General features: G+C 38.8%; 1 protein-coding gene across 2 annotated transcripts in view; it reads right to left on the bottom strand.

The window, feature by feature from the left end:
* LOC122812206 (transitional endoplasmic reticulum ATPase-like) overlaps positions 1 to 20,637 on the bottom strand; it is a 530,874-nt gene that overhangs the window by 172,674 nt on the left and 337,563 nt on the right. For both annotated transcript variants that reach the window (XM_044084545.1, XM_044084546.1), the window contains exon 13: positions 1,084 to 1,296. In XM_044084545.1, coding sequence (XP_043940480.1) covers positions 1,084 to 1,296 — 213 coding nt within the window. The remainder of the gene's footprint in view (positions 1 to 1,083; positions 1,297 to 20,637) is intronic.

The raw sequence follows: 20,637 nt of genomic DNA, 5'->3' as shown, positions 1-20,637 counted from the left end.
TTGCATTACCAATGTATTACACTTGTGCTGCATAGCCTGTACTGGCTTCCTATACTTACAGAATAATTTTCAAGGCCTTGATGTTAGTCTGCTTGTCCATATGTGAATTGAGTCCTTCTTATCTGAAGGAACTTGTGAAGTCATATTGCCCCCTCAGGCTCTGGTCTCAGAGGATGCAGGTGGATGCCCAGGTGCATTTAGAAGTATCTAGCACTCACTTCTTTGCCTTTCAGGCTCTACATTTGTGGAACATACTGCCTTGGTAGCTTTGAGCATATCTTACCTCGACCTCCTTCCATAAGCCACTTAAAATATATGTATTTAAATTGCCATTTGAAGAAATGGGAATAACAGCTCTCTTATCTATCCAAACAAATGTCTACTCCTCTATTCCTTGTGGGAGTTTGGCATGATGGTTAAGGTGTTTACCTTACAGACACAAGGTGCAAGGTTTCATTCTAACATGGGGTAAATGGCTAAGCTTAAAATGGCCCACAAGGGCAGTTAGTGTGATACTAATCTATGCACCTATGAACCACTGCACAAAAAGAAGCATACATTGAATGTGAATACTGATAGTGTGAAACTGTACTGTTTTCAAATAATATCACTGCAGCTGAAAATTCCCATTTAGCTGTGGTCCATCAGTCTTGAAGTTAATTATATTTCTTAAAAAGGCTCAGGGGCAAAGCCCCTTGCATGGAGCTAGGGGTGGGGGGGGGTTGCTCCTCACATAAAAGCTGAGTCTAAATTTTCACCGGAGACTTGAATCCTTTCCTAAAAATTAAGAATTTTTCCTGATTTTTTTTTTTCGCCATTATTAACACCTCAGTCTGCAAAATCACATTTTTGAATTTTGTTTTTTAAGAAGGACTTCCCTGTTCTCATAACTGGTTGTAGGATTTCAGGGACCTAGGTAGAGCTTACTACTCATATTTTGAGACTTTAATCTGCCAGTTTAAGGTGCAAAGCAGATTTCATCTTTCCTTAACTTTTCCCCAAATATCAATCACCGGGAATATATTTGACTGTGATCTATAACCAGACATATGATACTGCTGATGACTATGAGGAACCACTTACCTTGTCAAATACGTCTCGGACATTTGCTTCAGACTCTCCAAACCACATGGTTAGTAGCTCTGGTCCTTTAATGGATATGAAGTTGGCTTGGCACTCATTAGCAATGGCTTTAGCTAGTAATGTCTTGCCACAACCAGGAGGACCATAGAACAGTACTCCTCGTGATGGAGTCATTCCAAACTTCAGGAACTTGTCAGGGTGCTCAACTGGAAACTGAACAGAAAGTGATCATATTGTTAAAAGCAACCAAGTTAAGGAACAAAAACTGATAACTACTTATAAACATGTCTGACCACTAAACTTATTACAAATAGGACTACAAAACTGCATAATGTATTAAAAGTTATAAGGGGCCAAAATAACCAGATGTACCTTGAAATATTGAAGTACAAATACATAGAATGGCAAAGCACTGATCCAAAAGGACTGATACTTAAAATCACAACCCCCACCAAAAAAAACTCAATTTATTGCAGGGGAGCAATCTCATCTCCTGCAAAACCCCCATGTGGAGCTCTCACACCACTGATGATGATGATGATGATACACACACACACACACACATATACATTATTTATTTATATATATATATATATATATATATATATATATATATATATATATATATATGAATAACAACTCCAAGATCACATAACAGAGGAGAAAGGGCAAATTCCCTGATCCCAACTGTACTACTGTCTCAAACATAAGCTGGCAGTAGCGAACAAATGGGTTTTAATCACTTCTGCCTGTGAAAACATTTGATGTTACAAACTATTGATTATATGGAGTGTTTCCAAATAACCACCCCCCTACCATTTCATAAATAATTTAAAATTCACCTACAAAAGGAGCCTACTTGTATTGCTTTATAGATAAGAGCTAGTGATCTGAGTAAAGTGGCTTATTCAGTGAATGTAAACTCCCCCTTTTTTTACTGTTTTCTTTTTGCACATATTTCTCTGTATAATTCTTATACTTGCTTTATTGGAGGCCTTCTTGTCTTTACCGTCTTGTAGATAATGTCCATAATTTATATATTGTAATCCAAACTCTCACTGTATTTCACCGACTGTTGTAATTTTCCTGCACTATCTGAGTTATACTCACCACTCTACACACTCAGTTTATCAGTTATGTTTACTAGTTAAACTGTGTATTTTGTTATTAGCTACACTGTGTACACTTTTTATTATTGTATGTTTTTTCATTGCATTATAGCCTAGGTTGCGACTGCAAATGGTCATGAGACAAAGCTCATCTACCCAGCTAATCAACTGGAATAAATATATCGCATGACTATAGAAAAATAATTACATATAGAAAGGTGTAAGGAAAAGTAACCTGATGAAGACTTTATCAAGAAGGTATAGTGACAGCAGAAAACAATAGTCTATGAAATGGTGGTGAAACCTTTAAGTTATAGCATATAGTGAAACCATTTTTGGACTTCTTAAGAGTGTTTATTATGTGGTCTAAGGACCTCATAAGACTACAAGAAGAGTAAAAGGAGAACACATTTAATTTCTTTACCAGTAAGAAAGGAACACAAAACTGATAGTTTTATGCTTTAATCAGAACAGGATGAAAAGTGAAAGACAGGTGTGAGCAAAGGACATACAGTGAAGATAATTAATATCTACAAAAGATAATGAGGGCTTCACATTAAGAACAGCAAATATATATAAATAGTCTGCCAAGGATAGTGATAGAGGTAAAACTATATCACCACTTTTAAGGATTTTAGGATATAAACATGATGGTTAAAGTGTGTAATTTAAGGAAAGAAGCATGATACCTTACAAACAGCAGATAGGAGAGCTGACAAAGTAAAGAAGGTCTAAGCAGACTGCCTGGACCAAGCAGTCCTTCAACTTGACTAAATTTGTATGAACAGCAACAATGTTTACTTTCAAAAACTGAATCATTCAAGTTAAAGTGAGTGCTTCAGTGTAACAATAGCTTCATGATCAGAAAAACATATCCCACTGCTTTTCTTCCCTTATTAGTGTATTTTACATCTTTTAGTGAGGTATTTCTGAGGCCTTTCCAGCTGGTGCAGATGTCTTGTGAGGTACATACCAAATGGGGCATTGTACTCTATAATGGGTCTAATGAGGGATGAGTACAGTGGGACAATGACCTCCTTTTTTCTGGATGAAACACCCTTAGTGATGAGGTGTGCCTCATAGAAGGATTTCCTGACTGTTGTGGTGATGCGGTTATTGAAGGTGAGACCACTGCCCACCTGTGTCCCTAAGTCTCTCATCACACTTTCGGTGCTTAGTGTACTGCCACCTATGTGGTAATTCATGAGTACATGCTTTTTCCCAAAGGGGATAACTATACATTTCTTAGCATTAAGCTTGAGCCCATGGCTCTGGCATCAAGCATCTGTTTCTGTAAGGCCCTTTTGTAGAATATCCTCATCATTTGGGGATTCAGTAATGGCTCCCAGTTTGCAGTCATCTGCAAACTTTGTTAGCCAGAGTCCCTTAGTGTTGGCCTGTACTTCAGAGAAGTAGATACCAAACAAGAGCAGTCCCAGGACTGAACCCTGAGGTACTCCACTTGTCACTTGTCTGGAGCTGGATTTAGAGTCTGCTACTTTTACAGTCTGGGTTCTGTCAGTAAGCCAGTTGGCAACCCATCAAGTGACGTAGGGATTTATGCCCAGCTTAGTAAGTTTGTCTATGATTCCAGAGTGGGGGATGGTGTCAAAGGCCTTAGCAAGGTCCAGATAGGCTGTGTGGTCCGCCTTACCCTCGTCCACAGCTCTGGAGACTGATTAGAAGAAGTCAATCAAGTTCAGGAGACAAGATCGGCCCTTCACGAACCCAAACTGGGTGGGGTCCAGTGTTTGAAGGTTGCCAATGTCTTTGTTTATAAGTTCCATGATAATGTGTTCCATGCCCTTGCAGATCAGGCTCATCAGACTGATGAGACGGTAGTTCCCGGGATCCAAGGTGGATCCCCCCTTGTGGAGTGGGATAACTGTAGCTGTGCACCACTCAGTGGGCATGAAGCCTGAGGTGAGGCTATGATTAAACATGACACTTAGGTGAGGTGCCAGTTCATTTTGTAGTTCATGTAGTACACAGCCTGGGATGTCATCTGGTCCCATGGATGTTGTATTCTTAGCTTTGCAGAGTGTGGTTTCTACCTATTTGGGCGTGATTACCGGAATTTGGCAATCTTTTTGTATTGAAATGGGCCCTTTAGGGGGTGACAGCGGAGTGAAGTTGGCACTAAATCGATCTGCCAGGACACTGGCAATATCCTTGGGATCAGTATATTTAATGCAATTCTGTTGTACCTCAGAGCATATCGGAGCATTGCCATTTATATTCTTGACATAACTATAGAATGTTCATTGTTCAGAGTGACATACTTGACTGATGGTCACTGTGAGAGATTTATTTTTTTTAGTGAACAATGCTAATTGTGATATAATTTTGTATATTTTTAACAATCCATACTTCACATAGCCTGTGCATATACTATAGTAGGTGACTCCTATAAGGTTGACTACAGAGATGTAGTTCACTAATATTATTTATGCTAAATGTCAACAACATACATTGCACCCTGTTGCAGGTAAATCCACATAGATATACACATATACAAACAAAGGGGCTACTTTATATACATCAGAATATAACCTCTTAATTTATGCTGTATCATGTCTAAAATGTGCACCTTTTTAAACTGTTATAGACCAGCAAATTGCAATGGACTAGTATAGTATTATTTACTACTTCAGAAAGAACATGTGATAGAATCACAGGAATTACAAGGAGACTGAGTCATATGACCATTTATACCTTGAGAGTATCCATCCTCACATCAAGACCCTTCTATCAAGGAGGGTCAGACCTGTCAAGCCACGGGTGAATTTATGAATACTCATCCAACTATCCAGTTCCCATTTAAAGAATAATAAAGTATCACACTGCTTAATATACAAGGGAATCTATACCAGAGGTGGGGAGGGTGCTGTTTAATGAAGCTACCTAGTTTTATTCATCTGCTGGTGAAGATTTAGATCCCTAGTTCTTGTATTTGTGAGACTTCTTGTTTTATGAAGACACAGAAGGTCCACGAATGTTGGGTCCCTAATGGCTCAAAAGGCAAGTCATAGATCTATTCTCAGGAATCTAGATACAGAAAATAAGGACAGTGTTTCCAGGCTTCCCTGATAACTCAGTGTTTTTAAGATAGTGGTTTTCATAGTTAGGTACTTCTGTGTTCTTTCCAGCTGGCTGATAGGTATATTCAGATGCATCCCAAAGGGGGCATTTTATTCAATATTTGACCTACACAATGTTGTGTATAAGGGACCAATGACTTCTTTAGATTTGGTTGATATTTCCCTGGCAATTAGTTGACTCAAGTAGAAGGAATTCCTGACCACTACCATTACATGGTGATCAAAAGATGTGGAATTGTCAACCCATGTTCCAAGGGCCCTAATCATCATCATCATCATCATCATCATCATCATCATCAGTATCATCACCATGGATGACATGATGGTAAGGAGGAGGCTGCCATCCTATGTATCCAGGAGACAAGATAGAATGGCACTGTAGCAAAGCTACTTGGCTTGAAATCCAGAGACTACTATTCAGGAGGAGGACAGGCTACAAATGGTGTGGGAATTGTGGTGAGGGAGAGGCTTCAGAAGACAATGAGGGATATCATCAGAATTAGGGATAGACTCATAGCAGTCAGACTCCAGTGTAATGCTACTGCAGTATTCAAAATCTCAGCCTATGCCCCACAACATGGTTACAATAGTGAGGAAAAGATTGTATTCACATAGTCATTGCAGGTCCTGTTAGATAAAGCAGGACAACATAAATTGGTGTTAATAATGGGTGACCTGAATGCACATATCAGGACAGACAGGATAGGATATGAGGCCTGCCTGGGTCCACATGGGTGGGGAAACAGGAATTAAGAAGGAGAGGTCATTTTAGACTTTTCTCTGGCAAATGGATTGATGGTCACCAACACATGGTTCAGCAAGACAGACAATCACAAGATCACATACAAGAGTGGCCAACATGCAACTCAGGTAGAGTTCCTCCTTGTAAGGAAAAATCAGTGGGGTAGAATCAGTGACTGAAAACTTATCTCCACTGAAACAGTTAGCCCACAGCATAACCCACTAGTTGCCACAATCAACTGCAAGCAGTGGTCAGAGAAGGCTCTAAGGTCAACAGAGACTATGCTGATGACAAGAAAGTTGACTGGAGAGAAAGCACAACAGTTCAAGGAGTTACTCTGGTTTCTAACACCTCAAGAGGAAGAGGAAATGGGTGGAGTTGAAGAAGAATTACAGTGGCTCAAAACAGCTTGTGTGAGGACCACAGAACAACTATGTGGCTGAGCCACAAATGGAAATAAGGTACATAAGGATAGCTGGTGGTGGAATGCAGAAGTCCAGGAAGTCATTAAAAGAAAGAAGGAGTATCTGAAAAACTGGGAGATAGAAAAGATGAACCAGGCTAGGAAAGAGTACTGGTTGGTTAGCAAGGAAGCTAAGAGTGGAGCTGCAATAAGGAATAAGGCATGAGAGGAACTCTACCACCTTTTGGAAAGTGATTCAGTAGATGACACAAAGAAACTCTATCAGTCAAAACCACATTACTCCATATTTACCAATTTTGGCAACACTCTAGGCATTATTTTAGTTATTATGGAACTTAATACTTTATAATCATGGTTTAAAAGTGAAATGGACCTATAAGAAGCTGGGTCTAATGGGTCTACTCTAGGCATTATTTTAGTTATTATGGAACTTAATACTTTATAATCATGGTTTAAAAGTGAAATGGACCTATAAGAAGCTGGGTCTAATGGGTCTTTATCGTCATTAGGTTTTACAGGCACAAGATCTTTCTTCCAGGATGTTCATGCTTCCCCTTTAAACAAAACCTCTCAAATCTTTATCTATTTCTCCCCTCCTAGCTTCCAAACTTCCACAGGAATGCCATCTATTCCTGGAGGCTTTCCTGAAGATTGATTTTATATATATAGATATGTGTATATATATATATATATATATATATATATATATATATATATATATATATATATATATATCACTGTTTTTATCTCATCTTGTCCTATCTTAACTGTTAAATGTTGAGATTCATCCACCTCTAACCTTATCATACTGATGTCTTTGACAAGTATTTTCATTTATGCTCTTTTTTGATTTATGCAAATTTTCTGAAAATTTCCAAAATATCTCTAATACGTTTAAAGGATATGTGGCTATTTTTCTTGTTACAGGCTCCCTAAATTTGGCAACAACCCTTTCTACTATCTCTTGCCTAATTCCTTGTGCTAAAAGTTTTTGTGCTCTGGAATTATTATCAAAAAACAGTTGCTTAACAGCTATCTTTCTAAACTCATGCATATTTTCCAGACACTCCCTTATTTTCTCTTTAGCACTCTGCATCTGTGTCTCTTCTTGTTCTGTGAGATATCCCGCTAAATAAATCCTGTTACTTCTTAATCATATTTCTTTTTCTTTTATTTCTACTCTATTTTTAAACTCCACTTTCATTTAATTTTATCCTACTTACTAGCTATACCTTCTGAAGGCATTTCTATCTTCCCTAACAACTTTTGAATAATTTCTACTACTAGATCCTTAAATTCCTCTCTTTTTAACACGTAGGTATGGAAGTGCCAGTGTCTAATAGTTATTTAATTACCCTGCAGTTATATCTTTGTTTTTATTGGCGCATGATCTGAAATAGTTATTGGATTTGTGCCGAAGCTTTCAATCAAATACACATTCCTGTAAAGTATAATTTTTGACTAGTTTAGCCCAGCTATTGCACATTGGGGAATAATATGCAAATTCTCTATGAGTTCTTACTACAGAATTCATGTTTTCCATACCAAATATTTTCATAAATTTCTTCTAAAATCTATCCTTTTTTTGTTATATTTTCAATTCTAGATCCCCAGATACATCCTTATTGTTGCAAATCAAGCTCTAGTGATCACCTATAAGTTATATTTCCTGCAAAAAGCTATTTATTTCTCTCAAAATTATTTTAAGATGTATAAAAACCAGTTTTAGATGAAATATAAATACATGCAAGTTTTATACTCCTCCCTTGCCAGTAGCCCCTTGGTTCTATAAATCTACCACTATTACCTTTTTCCTCTTCTCTCAGTATTGGAACTCCTCTAGCAAATAGTATAAGTACTCCTTTTAGTACAAGTAAGTATAAGTACTTCCATTTTCCTTTGTTACTGATATTCTGCTGAATATCCATCCTGAAATAATTTCTTTACTATTTCTTTCCAAATGTGTCTCCTGTAGCTTTGCTATTTGCACTTTGCATTTCTTAATAAAATTCATTACTCTTACCTTTTTTGTCTACATCTATGAGGCCATTTACATCTCAAAATAATTTGGAGAGTGCAGCGACTGTAATAAAAGGTTAATATTTCCTTCTATTACTCGTGACAGCTTTTTAAAATGTCTACTTCCAACTTTTATACTCCATCCACAAATGTTTGGCAGGTTGATCTTTTCGTTTCATCTCTATCCGAAATAATGTCACAGTTTTCAAGACTTTTTCTTTTAGTAAACACCCTCAAAAACACACCACCAGAAAACCCCTATAACCTATTAATTTAAAATAAACACATAAAATTATGTACATCTTAAAATAATGGTTTAACCCTCCTAATAGGAACAATTTTTCCAAATTGTCAGCTGCACCCACTGGAATTACCTTACCTAAAATTAAGGTTATCCATGCTAAAGCTCATGTTACAACCTGTGCTCCTACTTACACTAATATCTGCCTGTTGTTTTCTTATTTCTGTTCCCCTCCCAGATGTAAAAAAATAGGTTGGATGCTTTCAGAAGAAGTAAAAAAAAAAACAAACTGCAAGTCTTCAGAGACTCTGACTAAGTTCTTGGATCAACCAAATATACTTATTATTTATTTATTGGCATTGGCATATTTACCGGGAAAGTCCATTGGGCCAAGAAGAACTCATGCATGCCAGTAAGCAACAGTTACTGTTTATTCATTAAGGAATTGCTACAGTTATTGATTTATCTAGAAGGAATTGCTGGCAGTGTCTGTGCTTAACATGTACAACATAATAATGGTTGAGCTCACTTCTGTAAAAATGGTCGCTTCTCAAATGTGTTACAACCTCTACAGAATCCTTTTTACTCTACAGCAGCTGATTTCTATAAGTGTAGCAAACAGTTGCTACAGTTTAAAAGAAGAGAAGAGTTTTTTCACTCCTTAGGTCAGGGCTTCAGAACTGAAAAGCTATAGCTCTCTGTCTTTGGCATGTAGCAGCTGTTTGCTACAAGTTTAGCAAACAGTACAGTTTATAATGCAAGAAGATTTTCTTTCTCAGCAATACAGAACTGCAGCCTTTCAGTGTTCAAGGGCCTTTTTTTAACTCCTCAACTTAGAGTTGAGAGGGGTGCCAAAATACCTAGCTATGTTTCTATAATCTTAGATGAAAGTGGGGATGGAAGAGAAGCATTTTATTTTAATTTTGTATTTTTGAACTAGTTTGTGGATGATAGGATTACACAAGAGCACATTGTGCTTGAAAAAGAGAATAACAGAGGAGGGTAACAAGGAGGGAGCTATAGTGGATAATGAGTGAGTTGCATTAGAAGTTGGAGTTTGAGAGTTAGTAGATGAGTGGAGGAAGACAGCATATTTAATATGGGAGTGGAAGGATATCATGTGGACTAATGGCATCAGGGTCAGTAATTAAATTCATATCTACCATTGCTGGAAAGAGTAAGAAAAGGAGATAGCATGATGGATTAATGTGGTAAAGCAAAGCGAAAACTACTTGTGTTAAACCTAAGAGGATGATAGTGTAATTGGAGCTGGGTGGAGATGAGAGGTGATTAGGTGGAAAAGCAAATGGGGAGGGTTAGAGACAGTGTGGTTAAAGTTTAATTGATGTAGGGGTGGGTGGGAATTGGGGATATGGTAGGGGAGGAGAGCAAGGCAGGGACTAACCCCAGAAGAGTAAATGGTGCTGCCAAAAACAATCTCTTTGTGTGGCTTGTAAACAGATAAGATGCAGTGTAATGAAAGAAAGAAAACAGAAAGTTTTATTGGCAGATCTGAGGAACACTGTACAGAAGGATAAGATAGCTCAAGTTAGTTGTTAAAATGCACAGAGACAATAAGGAAGAATGCTATGTTAGAAGTGCTGTGGCTGTGCAGAGAGGCATAAGAACTATTGGGTTTAGTTTAGTTATACTAATAAGAAACATCAATGGAAGTCAGAGGGACTGTGGCAAGTATATAGGGGACATTTTTACATTAAAAAAGTGGATTAAATTGCAAAGGTCAGTTCCAGTCATGCTAGCACCAATTAGTTTTACCTCACAGCATGAGCATTCAATTTTTATTGTTATTACAAAGGCAAAGACCACTACAATACGCTTGTATAGAATAATTGGCCTTACATGTAGTTGGACTAAGATAGTGTTTGTCGTTGAGCAGTCATGGATATTGCTGGGTGCGATTCATCTTGCAGTAGACCTGTTAATTTCTGTGATGATAGGACAGGGAGGGATAAGGATTCTGCCAGGCCTTTGCATTAGGTGCAAAATAGTATATAAAAGATGTTAGTTGTGAAGTTTTGAAGGTTTATGTAAAAAGAGAAGGAATTTCAGACAGGTTTGTTTTATATAAATATATCACAGAAATAGAATGTTTTGCGGAAAATATCAAATAAACTAATTCATGCAGAAGGTATGATATTTGACTTCAGTAAATTCCCTCTTGTGGCATCCTAGTACTACACTGGTGAACTGGAAAATACACACCTTGAGGATGACCCAGGTAGTCTTAAAATATTTGAGGTGGGCTTTAAAATAGGCTAAAGCTAAATGTTAACTGATAAAGATGGAGGACACTGTGCTTTAACAATGAACAGTTAAACAAGGAAAGCAAAAGCAGCATGTGCATTAACTATACGGTAAGTTTCACCCAAATGCAATTCTGCATGGTTATGATTCAGCCTCCTTAACATCTTCTCCCACCTTGCAAAGGTGCTCACAGAAGTATCTTATTCTCAGTGTCCATCTCATCTGTGCAATGGACTTGTTCCATGCAAATAAAGCAGTTTGGTAGACTATCTTTCTTCATATAAGACCTGGATAATGGCTTGATTGACATAACCCTTCTTGAGAAGGGAGGTATAATATAGGGTAGACCTGGCAAGGCATAATGGTCACAAGACTCAGTAACCATGCAGGTTGTAATCATCTTTGTTCCTGGAATATATAGATCTGGATGGTCATGTTCATCCTCCTTAAGGACAGAAACACCAGCTTTTAGTCTGCTCCACATGGTGAAACATTACCACAATTCGGCCCCACCCCTACTCCATCAGGCCTTGCACACTGCCATCTTTCCTTAGATCTGGAGCAAGCTGCTAAAAAGTGGAATACAGAACTAAGACTCTCACATAATACTAGTAACACTCTCCAAGAGGGTCTCTAACCCCCTCCAGGTTTGGGTAAAGGTGGGAGAAGATGTTAAGGAGGCTGAATCGTAACCATGCAGACCTATCATTATGGCAGGCACATAACCTTTGAATCTGACATGATCTTGCCCATTCTCTTCAACCAGTAAGACAAAGTCCCAGGAAACCTAACTGGATGGTCTCAGGAAGCAATTGTTTTAATGATTCTGTCTCCAGTTGAAGATCAAGAACTAGAAACCATATCCAGTTTGAATGTCTTGCAAAGGTGTTCACAAAAGTCCTAGTTGCAGCTGCACATATGTTGCCTATGGAAGCATTCTTGAAGAAAGCTTGAGAGATAGCTGCAGCCTTCACAAAATAAGTCCTTAGCTCAACTAGCATTATCATAACAAACTAAGATGCACTTAAACAAATACTTAAAATGGACTCAGAAAGCTTCATGCCAATTTTATTGGAAATATAGGATATGAACAATTGCAAGTCTTTCCTGAAGTTTTGCTTCAGATGTCAGGTAAAAATGGCAATGTGCAGGCTTTATGGGTGAAGGACAGGACCTAAAGCCTAGGAAAATGTTACTGTTTGGAGCAGACTGAAATTTGGTACTGCTTATAAATCCCCCATTTCCTCTCTTATATTTATTTTACACATAAATGTAAATTTTGTATATTGACATTTTAAACTTCATTGTGTATGCCAATTTGTCATGTATTAATATGTAATGAATGTATATTTTACTCATTTGCAGAATTTTCTCTACCGTAGCTGTCTTTCTGTTATTGTCTGTCCATGTTGTAAGTTTAAACTTCACATTTCTCTCTACTGCATAACATTGCGAATTTTGTAACTGGAGCTATTATCCCCTGACCTCCACTGAAAAGGGCATATAAAAAGTCAGTTGGACTAACACAGTCAACAAAAGCAAGAAATAAATAAACCAATCAACGTATGAATAAGTCTAATCTTGCTCAGATAGAGGAATACTTGCAAATGCATGGCCATGCAGTGAAATACACATTCTCCTTTATTAACATACTTTTCAGAGAATACTGAAAGATTAATAGAATGATTAATACTAGCATTCGTAGATACTTTACACATGAAACTATGGTTGGTTCGTTGGACAACATCTCTTTGTGGAAGAACAGACATGGAGGATTAATACACAGGGCCTGAAATTTACCAACCATTCTTTTTAAAGTAATGTCTACTAGGAAGAGGTTTCTCCAGGGAAGCAGCTTCAACTTTGCTTTAGAGACTGGCTCAAAATGAGGTAAAGTGAGCTTCACCAGAACAAAAAAAAAAATAGAGTCCATGGCAGAATGGGCTCCCTAAGGGGTGGTTTGACAAGAAAAGTGTCCCTAAGAAATGCTTTACAATCCTTCAGACAAGCCAAGGAGGAATTTTAAAAACCTTGGTGGAAATTAAGGATAATGGCCATGTGGATTCTGATGGAGGCATAGCTCAGTCCAGATTTAAAAATTTGAACAAGACCAGGCTAGAACTCTAGCAACTGGAAGTGAAAAGGGGGCCATCTCTTTATTAAAGACTTAAACAGGAAAACATTTACTCCTGGACATTTTTGTTGTACTGGGTTTCTGTCAGAAATAATAATCTTGACGACTATCAGGATAAGCTGTGTCCTTTCCATTGCTGGAATTGGAGAAATCAAGTGAAAAATATGAGGACATGTAGATATGAATGAGGTTTGCTTGATGGGTAAGTTATCAGGGTCCAGAAGGGACTCAGTCTTATTTTCCCAAAAGTGAGGCTAAACATGGGGAACTGGACTTTTTGTGGCCAAACTGTGCAATGAAAATGACCTTGGCCTTGCTCAGCTTTAATTTCTATATAAACCTGGGAATCAGAAAGGAAAGGATGCCACTCCAGGACTTGGAGACCTAATGGCCATGTCTGAATGTGTGCATACCTGGAATGCTGTCCCACAGGGGATATTAGGGCAAACAAGTCACTGCAGTTAGCACTGATCAGGAAAGCTAACAGGTCACAGCAAGTCTTCCTGTACTGGTGGAAAGAGAATTTCATCACCATCAAGCTGAGGGACTGCTGAAACAACATAAGTAGACATCTGCTAAGAATGTCTCCCTTAGAGTTGGTTTCTTCAGAAATGTGGGCTACTTCCAAAAATATTACAAAAATATGTCCCAGTTCCATAACCTGAATACCCCTCAAGAAAGAGGGCAGGAATTACTCGCCTAATACTTGCTGTATACTATACTACAGCAATGTTGTCACAATGAATGGCAATAACTCTTAGAAGAATGGAATCCAGAAATGACAGGCAGACAAGAAGGACTGCCTTCACCTCCAGGATGCTGATAAGTAACATAGCACCTTGGACCATCGTCCCCTTGATAATATCCCACTAAACTAGGGCTGAGCCATTTGTGATGGTAGTCATCTGAGGGCTGGAAAGCTGGAAGGTACTGCCCAGGAAAAGGTTGGAGTCAATCAGCTACAATGCCAGATGTCTCTGACATGTCTCAGAAATTCTGAACTGGTCTGACCTCAGTGTCAGAACACTGGCTCCACTGACTCCTCAAGGTCCACTAGACCACCTACATGCGACACACTTCATGGAAGGAATAAGAGATACCATGGCTGCCATGACTCCCCCTCAGTTCTCTGAGGCACATGGTTACTGGCATGGAAGCAGCTTGATAAATCCTGGATACTGCCTGCAAAATGGGAAGAAAACTTTTTGGAGAAAGACTTGGCATACAAAGAAGGATGTTGAGTAAACATCCTTTAAAAGTGATGCCAAAAAGGAAGGTCCCAATGACTGTCTCTTAACAAGTATAGGAACTCCTCAACTCTTAGATAATCTTGACATTCAGGCATGTGTCTTAGAGGTCTAAAGAGCACACCTAATCTGTTACTGAAAAGAAAGGAAGAGTTTACTACATTGTGACTATCCAGAACTTTGTTTTCATAGAAAGTGGTTTAGGCCACTAAAATGTAGAGATTTTTGGCAATAAAAAGCACCTGGAGTGGAAACAAGATCATCTTTGGTCTGCGGGACATCTTTAATAGCTCTTTTCTTAAGGCTGTTTGAGACCTCTAGCAATACTATTTGCTTCTGATAGGGTGGGATGTTGGGAAATGGAAGGTAGTGCAGCTGGGGTGAGGAGGCTCAACCAAATTTTGGATATTGCATCCAGTCTCCACCAATCACATCTAAGTCTTCACTGATCACACCCAAGCAGGTAGGTGGGGGGAGAGATGACTCCTGGCTGTTTCCAGAACTGGCCAGTCACACAAGACTTCTGAGAGACTGCTGTGTCCCCCAGGTTGGGGTCTGTGAAACTCCTAGTTTGGTCAAGAATTTCTACTACACAATGTGCAACCACCACAGAAAATCAACACTGCATTTGCACTGGTTCTTCCATAGCTATTGAAAATTGTGTTACTGCTGGATACACCTAAACCACTTCTGATGTAGGCTCTTTTGCATCCTGGAGAAGGGAAAATGTGGACCAAGAATCTTCAGGCTAATAGCTGTAAGTGTTTTATTTTCTGTTTCTTTATCTTTTAGTTTAACATTACTTTGTAGTGCAAATAATTGAAACCATTGAATGAAGTTTTAAGGAGGAAAGATACTCTGAAATTCTTTGAAAAATTCATAAGGTGGTGCCAGGAGTGGGGGTGTATAATATCGTTGGCAATCTCCACCCTCGCTGCACACTCTGATGAATTATGAGCAAAGAGCATGTAAGGCTGCTGATAGTACAGATAATAGTTGCATGAGTTGAGAGTTTTATATGCAGCACTTCATGATGTCCTTGTTCTAGCCATGTCAGACATCTCATCAATAATACTGAGCTTGAACCATACTATTTATGTCTGGTAACAAAGTACCCTGGGCATAAAGGGGAGGAAGCAGAGATCGACTTCCTAAAGTAGTACTTCTCCCTGATTCTTTTTCTGAAGGATGGATGGCTTGGTTCTGTGAAGTTGGAGAATTCTTTATGGTCACTATAGTGAGAAAAGAGTCCACTGCAGGATCCCATACTTAACAATTCCATTCTTAGGGGGGCAGGCAGTACTGTCTAGCCTCCTAGACACAGGGGTCAAATCATATGGTTCTTGGCACACTTTAGTGAAGACAAGTACCGCTGTGTCTTCTACAGATGGAGACATCCAGAAAGGTGAGAGAAAAGATCTAAAGGCCTTCTGCACAGTTTATTGGTATGTCTTCTTAGCAGAGAAATGAATGAGGGTGATGATGCAGAGGCACATTCAGACTCCCTAACATGCTTCTACTACAGACTATCAGACCTTCTGTCTCAGAGACCAGAAGCTCTTCATGGTCAGATACAGACTCTGGGTAACACCAACAGTGGATCAGTCCTTGAGGCTAAACTACACAATGCAGACTACAATACCAGTAGTGATATTTGGCCTGAAAAATGTGCTATCACAAAAGGCCCTGTCAGCAACAGCTGCACTTAGCACCAAGCTGCACTGATATTGAAGTGAACAATCTCTGTTGGCAGTGTCAACACCACTGATCATTGACCCAAGGGCTCAAAATCTAGAACCCTGATCTTGATACTGGCACTAACTAGGATGGTATTGACTTAAAGGCTTAGTTGTTAAATACAGAGCCACAGCCTAGAAAGACAGCTGTTGTTGAATGCATCAGCAGTAAATCCATTAGCATCAGTGGCAGCTCTGACAAGGAAGGAACAAAACTTGATGCTGGTGGGGGGGTTGGCCTAATGGTTAGGGTGTTTACCTTACAGACACAAGGTGCAGGGTTTGATTCTCACGTGGAGTAACTGGCTAGGCTTAACATGGCCTGAAAGGGCAGGTAGCCTAGTACTAACCTATGAACCTATGAACCTAAGTTGAAAAGAGCTAGGCTGCCTCGATAGTACTGGTGCCAGATCAGACCCCTTGATGAGGCTGGTAGCTTGGAGGGAAGGTGCCAATATCTTTGCATGGCCTAGAAGGAGATGTGGAAGGGATGAAACCCAACCCCATTTTTGCCTGTATCTTTGCATTGGAGTGGTTCACATAGTTGATATCAGGGAAAACAGACCTGAGGGAGGAAGCAGATGCAAACCATAGACAGAAGAGGTCCTACAGAAGGAAGTTCTCAGAACGTCCACCTCAAAGAGTGAAGAAACATTGTCTCCTCTTATAGAATAAAATCTGGGAAATTTATGTGGTCAACCACATGAACAGCCAATTTGATGACCCCAGTCACAGTGGAAGAGTCATTTCCTAAAGTCTAGAGGGAAAAGGGGGTAAATCATTGGGAATGGAAATTTCCTTTCTTTTTAATGACTTATTTTTAGCCCTAGGTCAGTTCGTGGGCATCCTCTCTGGGCAGCAAACCCTTATAAATAAGCTTATTCTTGTCACTGGTAAGCATTTTAGTTTCAGAATTACTGCAAATATCATAATCATCCTTAAGATGACTAACACAAAAGCACACAACACTTCAAGAGTGCCCAAAAGAAGCATTTTATGTCTACAGAATTTTTATTTTTTGAAATAATAATCTTTGTCTATGGTCACACAGAGAAACCAGAAAATTACAAATGTTTGCACCAAACATACAGGCTAATAAAAATTAGGTGACAACCAAAATCAAGGAACCACATTTAGACTCTCAGAGTCACTTTGAACCAAGCAGGATATGGAACAAGAGTGTCCAGACAAAAAGCTGCAACCCAGGGAAGGGACAGCTAAGCAGTAAAATACACAGAAAATCCCTCACCAAAAGGAGCTCTAAATGAGAAAGAGCTTGAATGATAGGTAGACCAACTGAAGGTGTACCAAATTAAAAGAATTGTAAACATCCAGCTCCATGGCACAGGGAGATGAAGCCCTATCTGTGGTACAGATGAAATAATGGCACAGGAGTCTAAGGGAGCAAGTGGAAGGAGAAGCCTAAGGCCCTGACACCACCTTACTCATTTAGGGGGGTGCTCTGCTAGGCCTGCATCACTGGTGACACCCATTAGGTGTACTGGCTACCTGCACTGGCCAGCCTAGCTCATTCTGGGTCAGGCAGGGTCTCCTTGCTGACCAGGAAATAAGAGGCATGTGGGGGAGCAGGCATGCCTCCTCTCTCTCTTGACCAGGCAGCTATGGTGAGTCTCTGAGCAACCTATAGGGAAGGATGGGTACATTGTTCCACAGGACCTGTCAGCTGGTCTTCTTCCTACCCCAGAACTATTACAGCTGAGGGAATGGAGGGGCCCATAGGGCTTCCTAGGCAAGAATGAATGGCTATTGGGCTCTCACTTGGTGAGGGCATGCCAGTCTATTTCCCCCATTTTAAGAAATAGCTGATGGATCTTGCAGTTGTAGGGAAGAGGGGTATGAAAACAAAAAAGCAGAACTAAAAAGGAAGAGAAAACATTATTAATAGTTAGAGAATTCTAGGCCATTTGTATCTTGTGAGTAGACTGAAAGCTGCAGTTTCAGGTTTAGTTGCTGTGAAGGATAAACCAGAGCATGTCAGAATGCATTTTCATTAGCCAACTAGTTCTAGTAGATGACAGTAATAACAAATTTATTTTGATTCCTTGGATGCATTTGTTTGATTGTTTATTTACTTATTTAGTGGGGATGATGAAAAAACTTACAATTCGTCTCAAGGGACTGGTCATAGTATGCAACAGACTACCTGAGCTGTTAGTCATGTACCACTCTTACAAACATGTTAATTTGTAAACAAATATGTTATAATCATTGTGGGGTTGGTCTTTACTAAAAACACTAAACACAAAATGTATTTATTTTTTTTACCAGTATAGTTCAACTGGGCCATTTACAACCCCTTTTCAGTGACGGCCCGGGAAAAAAGTTCCAAAGCTATAAGGTTTATAAATGATTATTAGGCCCTTGGAACAAAGTAAGAATCAAACCATGTACCTTGTGTTTGGGAGGCAAACACCATTACACTACTCAACCTATTAAACATGGCTACTGTTTAAGCTTTTTCACCTCTGTATAACACAGGATGATTTTGATCCAGCAACCTCTGGGTTATGGGCCCAGCAAGCTTCCACTGCACCACTCTGCTGTCTCTCACTATGATACATAGCAGTTAGAATCAAATTAAGAATACATTTGGATAAGGATGAGCTATGATAAAAAGACATAGACCGTTTTACATTATAAATAGTAAGTAAAACAGTTCAAATGAAGAAATATAAATAAATACATATAGACTGTAAATTAAGGGATAAATAATAAGAAAGTCAAAATGGGTATATGAGGTGGGAAGAAATGTGTGATATTGAAAAAGGAGATTGATTACAGAATAGAAAAAAGATTAAGAAAGAAAAGGGGGATGAGTACTATAGAGGAGGATGATGATAGAGAGGTCTGAAAAGGAGAAATGTTATAGGAAATCTGCTGAGCCTGGGGAGCAGTCACTGGTTTACATTGCCAGAAACTGTGTAAAATTCCTTTAAATAAAACCGATTAAAGCTGGCGAGCACTTATCACAGATGACTAAAGCAGTGAGCTGCTTTGTTTCCACAGTGTAGATGGTTTGATTCTTTTCCATCTTCCTTTGTCCACTGCGTGACTCTGAGCAAGTCTCTTATCTGGACAGTGCTACTGGGTTGCTCCAGAAAATGTACGATGTCTGTTTGGTTTTAACTGGACAGTGCTGCCCCTTAAAATGAATAATTTGTCCTGAGCACTAAGCTGATCAGCATATAGGTAAAAATTAAATTAAAAGGCTGAATTCTATATTAAATAACTCATTATGATGCAAAGAAGTCGACAGCAAGAAAAATATGAGAATGTGAACAATTCTTTGCTTATATTTTTCTCTGATCCTCCTTGTCCACAGCTGTGGCAGACATTGCAATTACGGGCGGTCTCTATTTATTATTATTGCTATTATAAATAGGACTTAATATTGAGTTTGAGAAAGACCCCATAGTAAATATATATGGCATAAGGGATCTACTTCTAAAGCTCGAAGTTTCAAAACTTTGAAGTTCAAATGGCCGAGACCAGAAAATCAAAGTTTTTAAACTTTGAAAACAAAATAAAAAAAATAAAAACAAAAACATTTTTCTTTACGTTTTTGTAGGGGGCAAGCCCCCCCTAAAACTCCCACACCCCCTGCTAAATAAATATACCAACTCCGAGATTGCACTACATTAAGGAAAAAAGTAAATATCCCATTCCTCACTGTACAGCGATCTCCATTTGTTCGAACTTTCAAAACTTCGATCTTCTGGTCTCGGCCATTGTAAGTTCAAAGTTTTGAAACTTTGAGCTTCTGAAAGAGATCCAGCATAATTGAGAGTACAGTGCAGAAGTTCTATTATAAAGATACATTTAAAGCCAGAGTAAAGAGTCAATACTAGAATTAAAGTTGTTGGAGAAATATATATTGTATATATTATTATATAAGTCAAAAACATTCCTAATATCGGCAAAAAAGAGTGCCTATATCCAAGCAGTAGACACCACTACTGTTAACTGGTTATCTAGCTTACAGCAGTGCAGTCATGATACCATAGCCAATACTGAAACTATGCTGTACTTAAGAATGTCATATTTGTCAGTAAGTTCAAGAATTGGGCAATAAACAATTTTTTCAGGTAACTTAGTTAAAGTAGGATGTACACAGAGAGAGATCTTAGATCATATGGGAATATAGGGCTGGTGGTCTTCAGGACAGGGCAATAATTTATAAATAAGGATTTTCCCCAGAAAGGAACACTAGTTTCAGGAAGTGGCACATTAATCCCTGGGGTAATAATAATAAGCCTGATCACCCTGATTCATTCCTTTCTGTTTCAAAACTTATTTTCTCAATACCAGAAGCATGACTAAAATTTCTTTTGTTTTCACGTATTCATTTTCTGGCTATCATATTCATAGACATGACAAACAAGGCAAAATAATTAGTGGTAGTGCTGCTCTACTTACTGGCCACAGTCTTCATGGCATGTTGTTCTTGTCGTTTTACTCCTCTGATGAGTACACTTTGAACTGGATAGTGTTTCATGTTTCTCTCAGAGGCCATGC

This window comes from Protopterus annectens, chromosome 9.part0, assembly GCF_019279795.1.
Source record: "Protopterus annectens isolate FY-2018-M chromosome 9.part0, PAN1.0, whole genome shotgun sequence".
Taxonomy (NCBI): Eukaryota; Metazoa; Chordata; order Ceratodontiformes; family Protopteridae; genus Protopterus; species Protopterus annectens.
The sequence above is the reverse complement of the archived record's forward strand: the minus strand, read 5'-3'. Positions and strand labels throughout refer to the sequence as shown.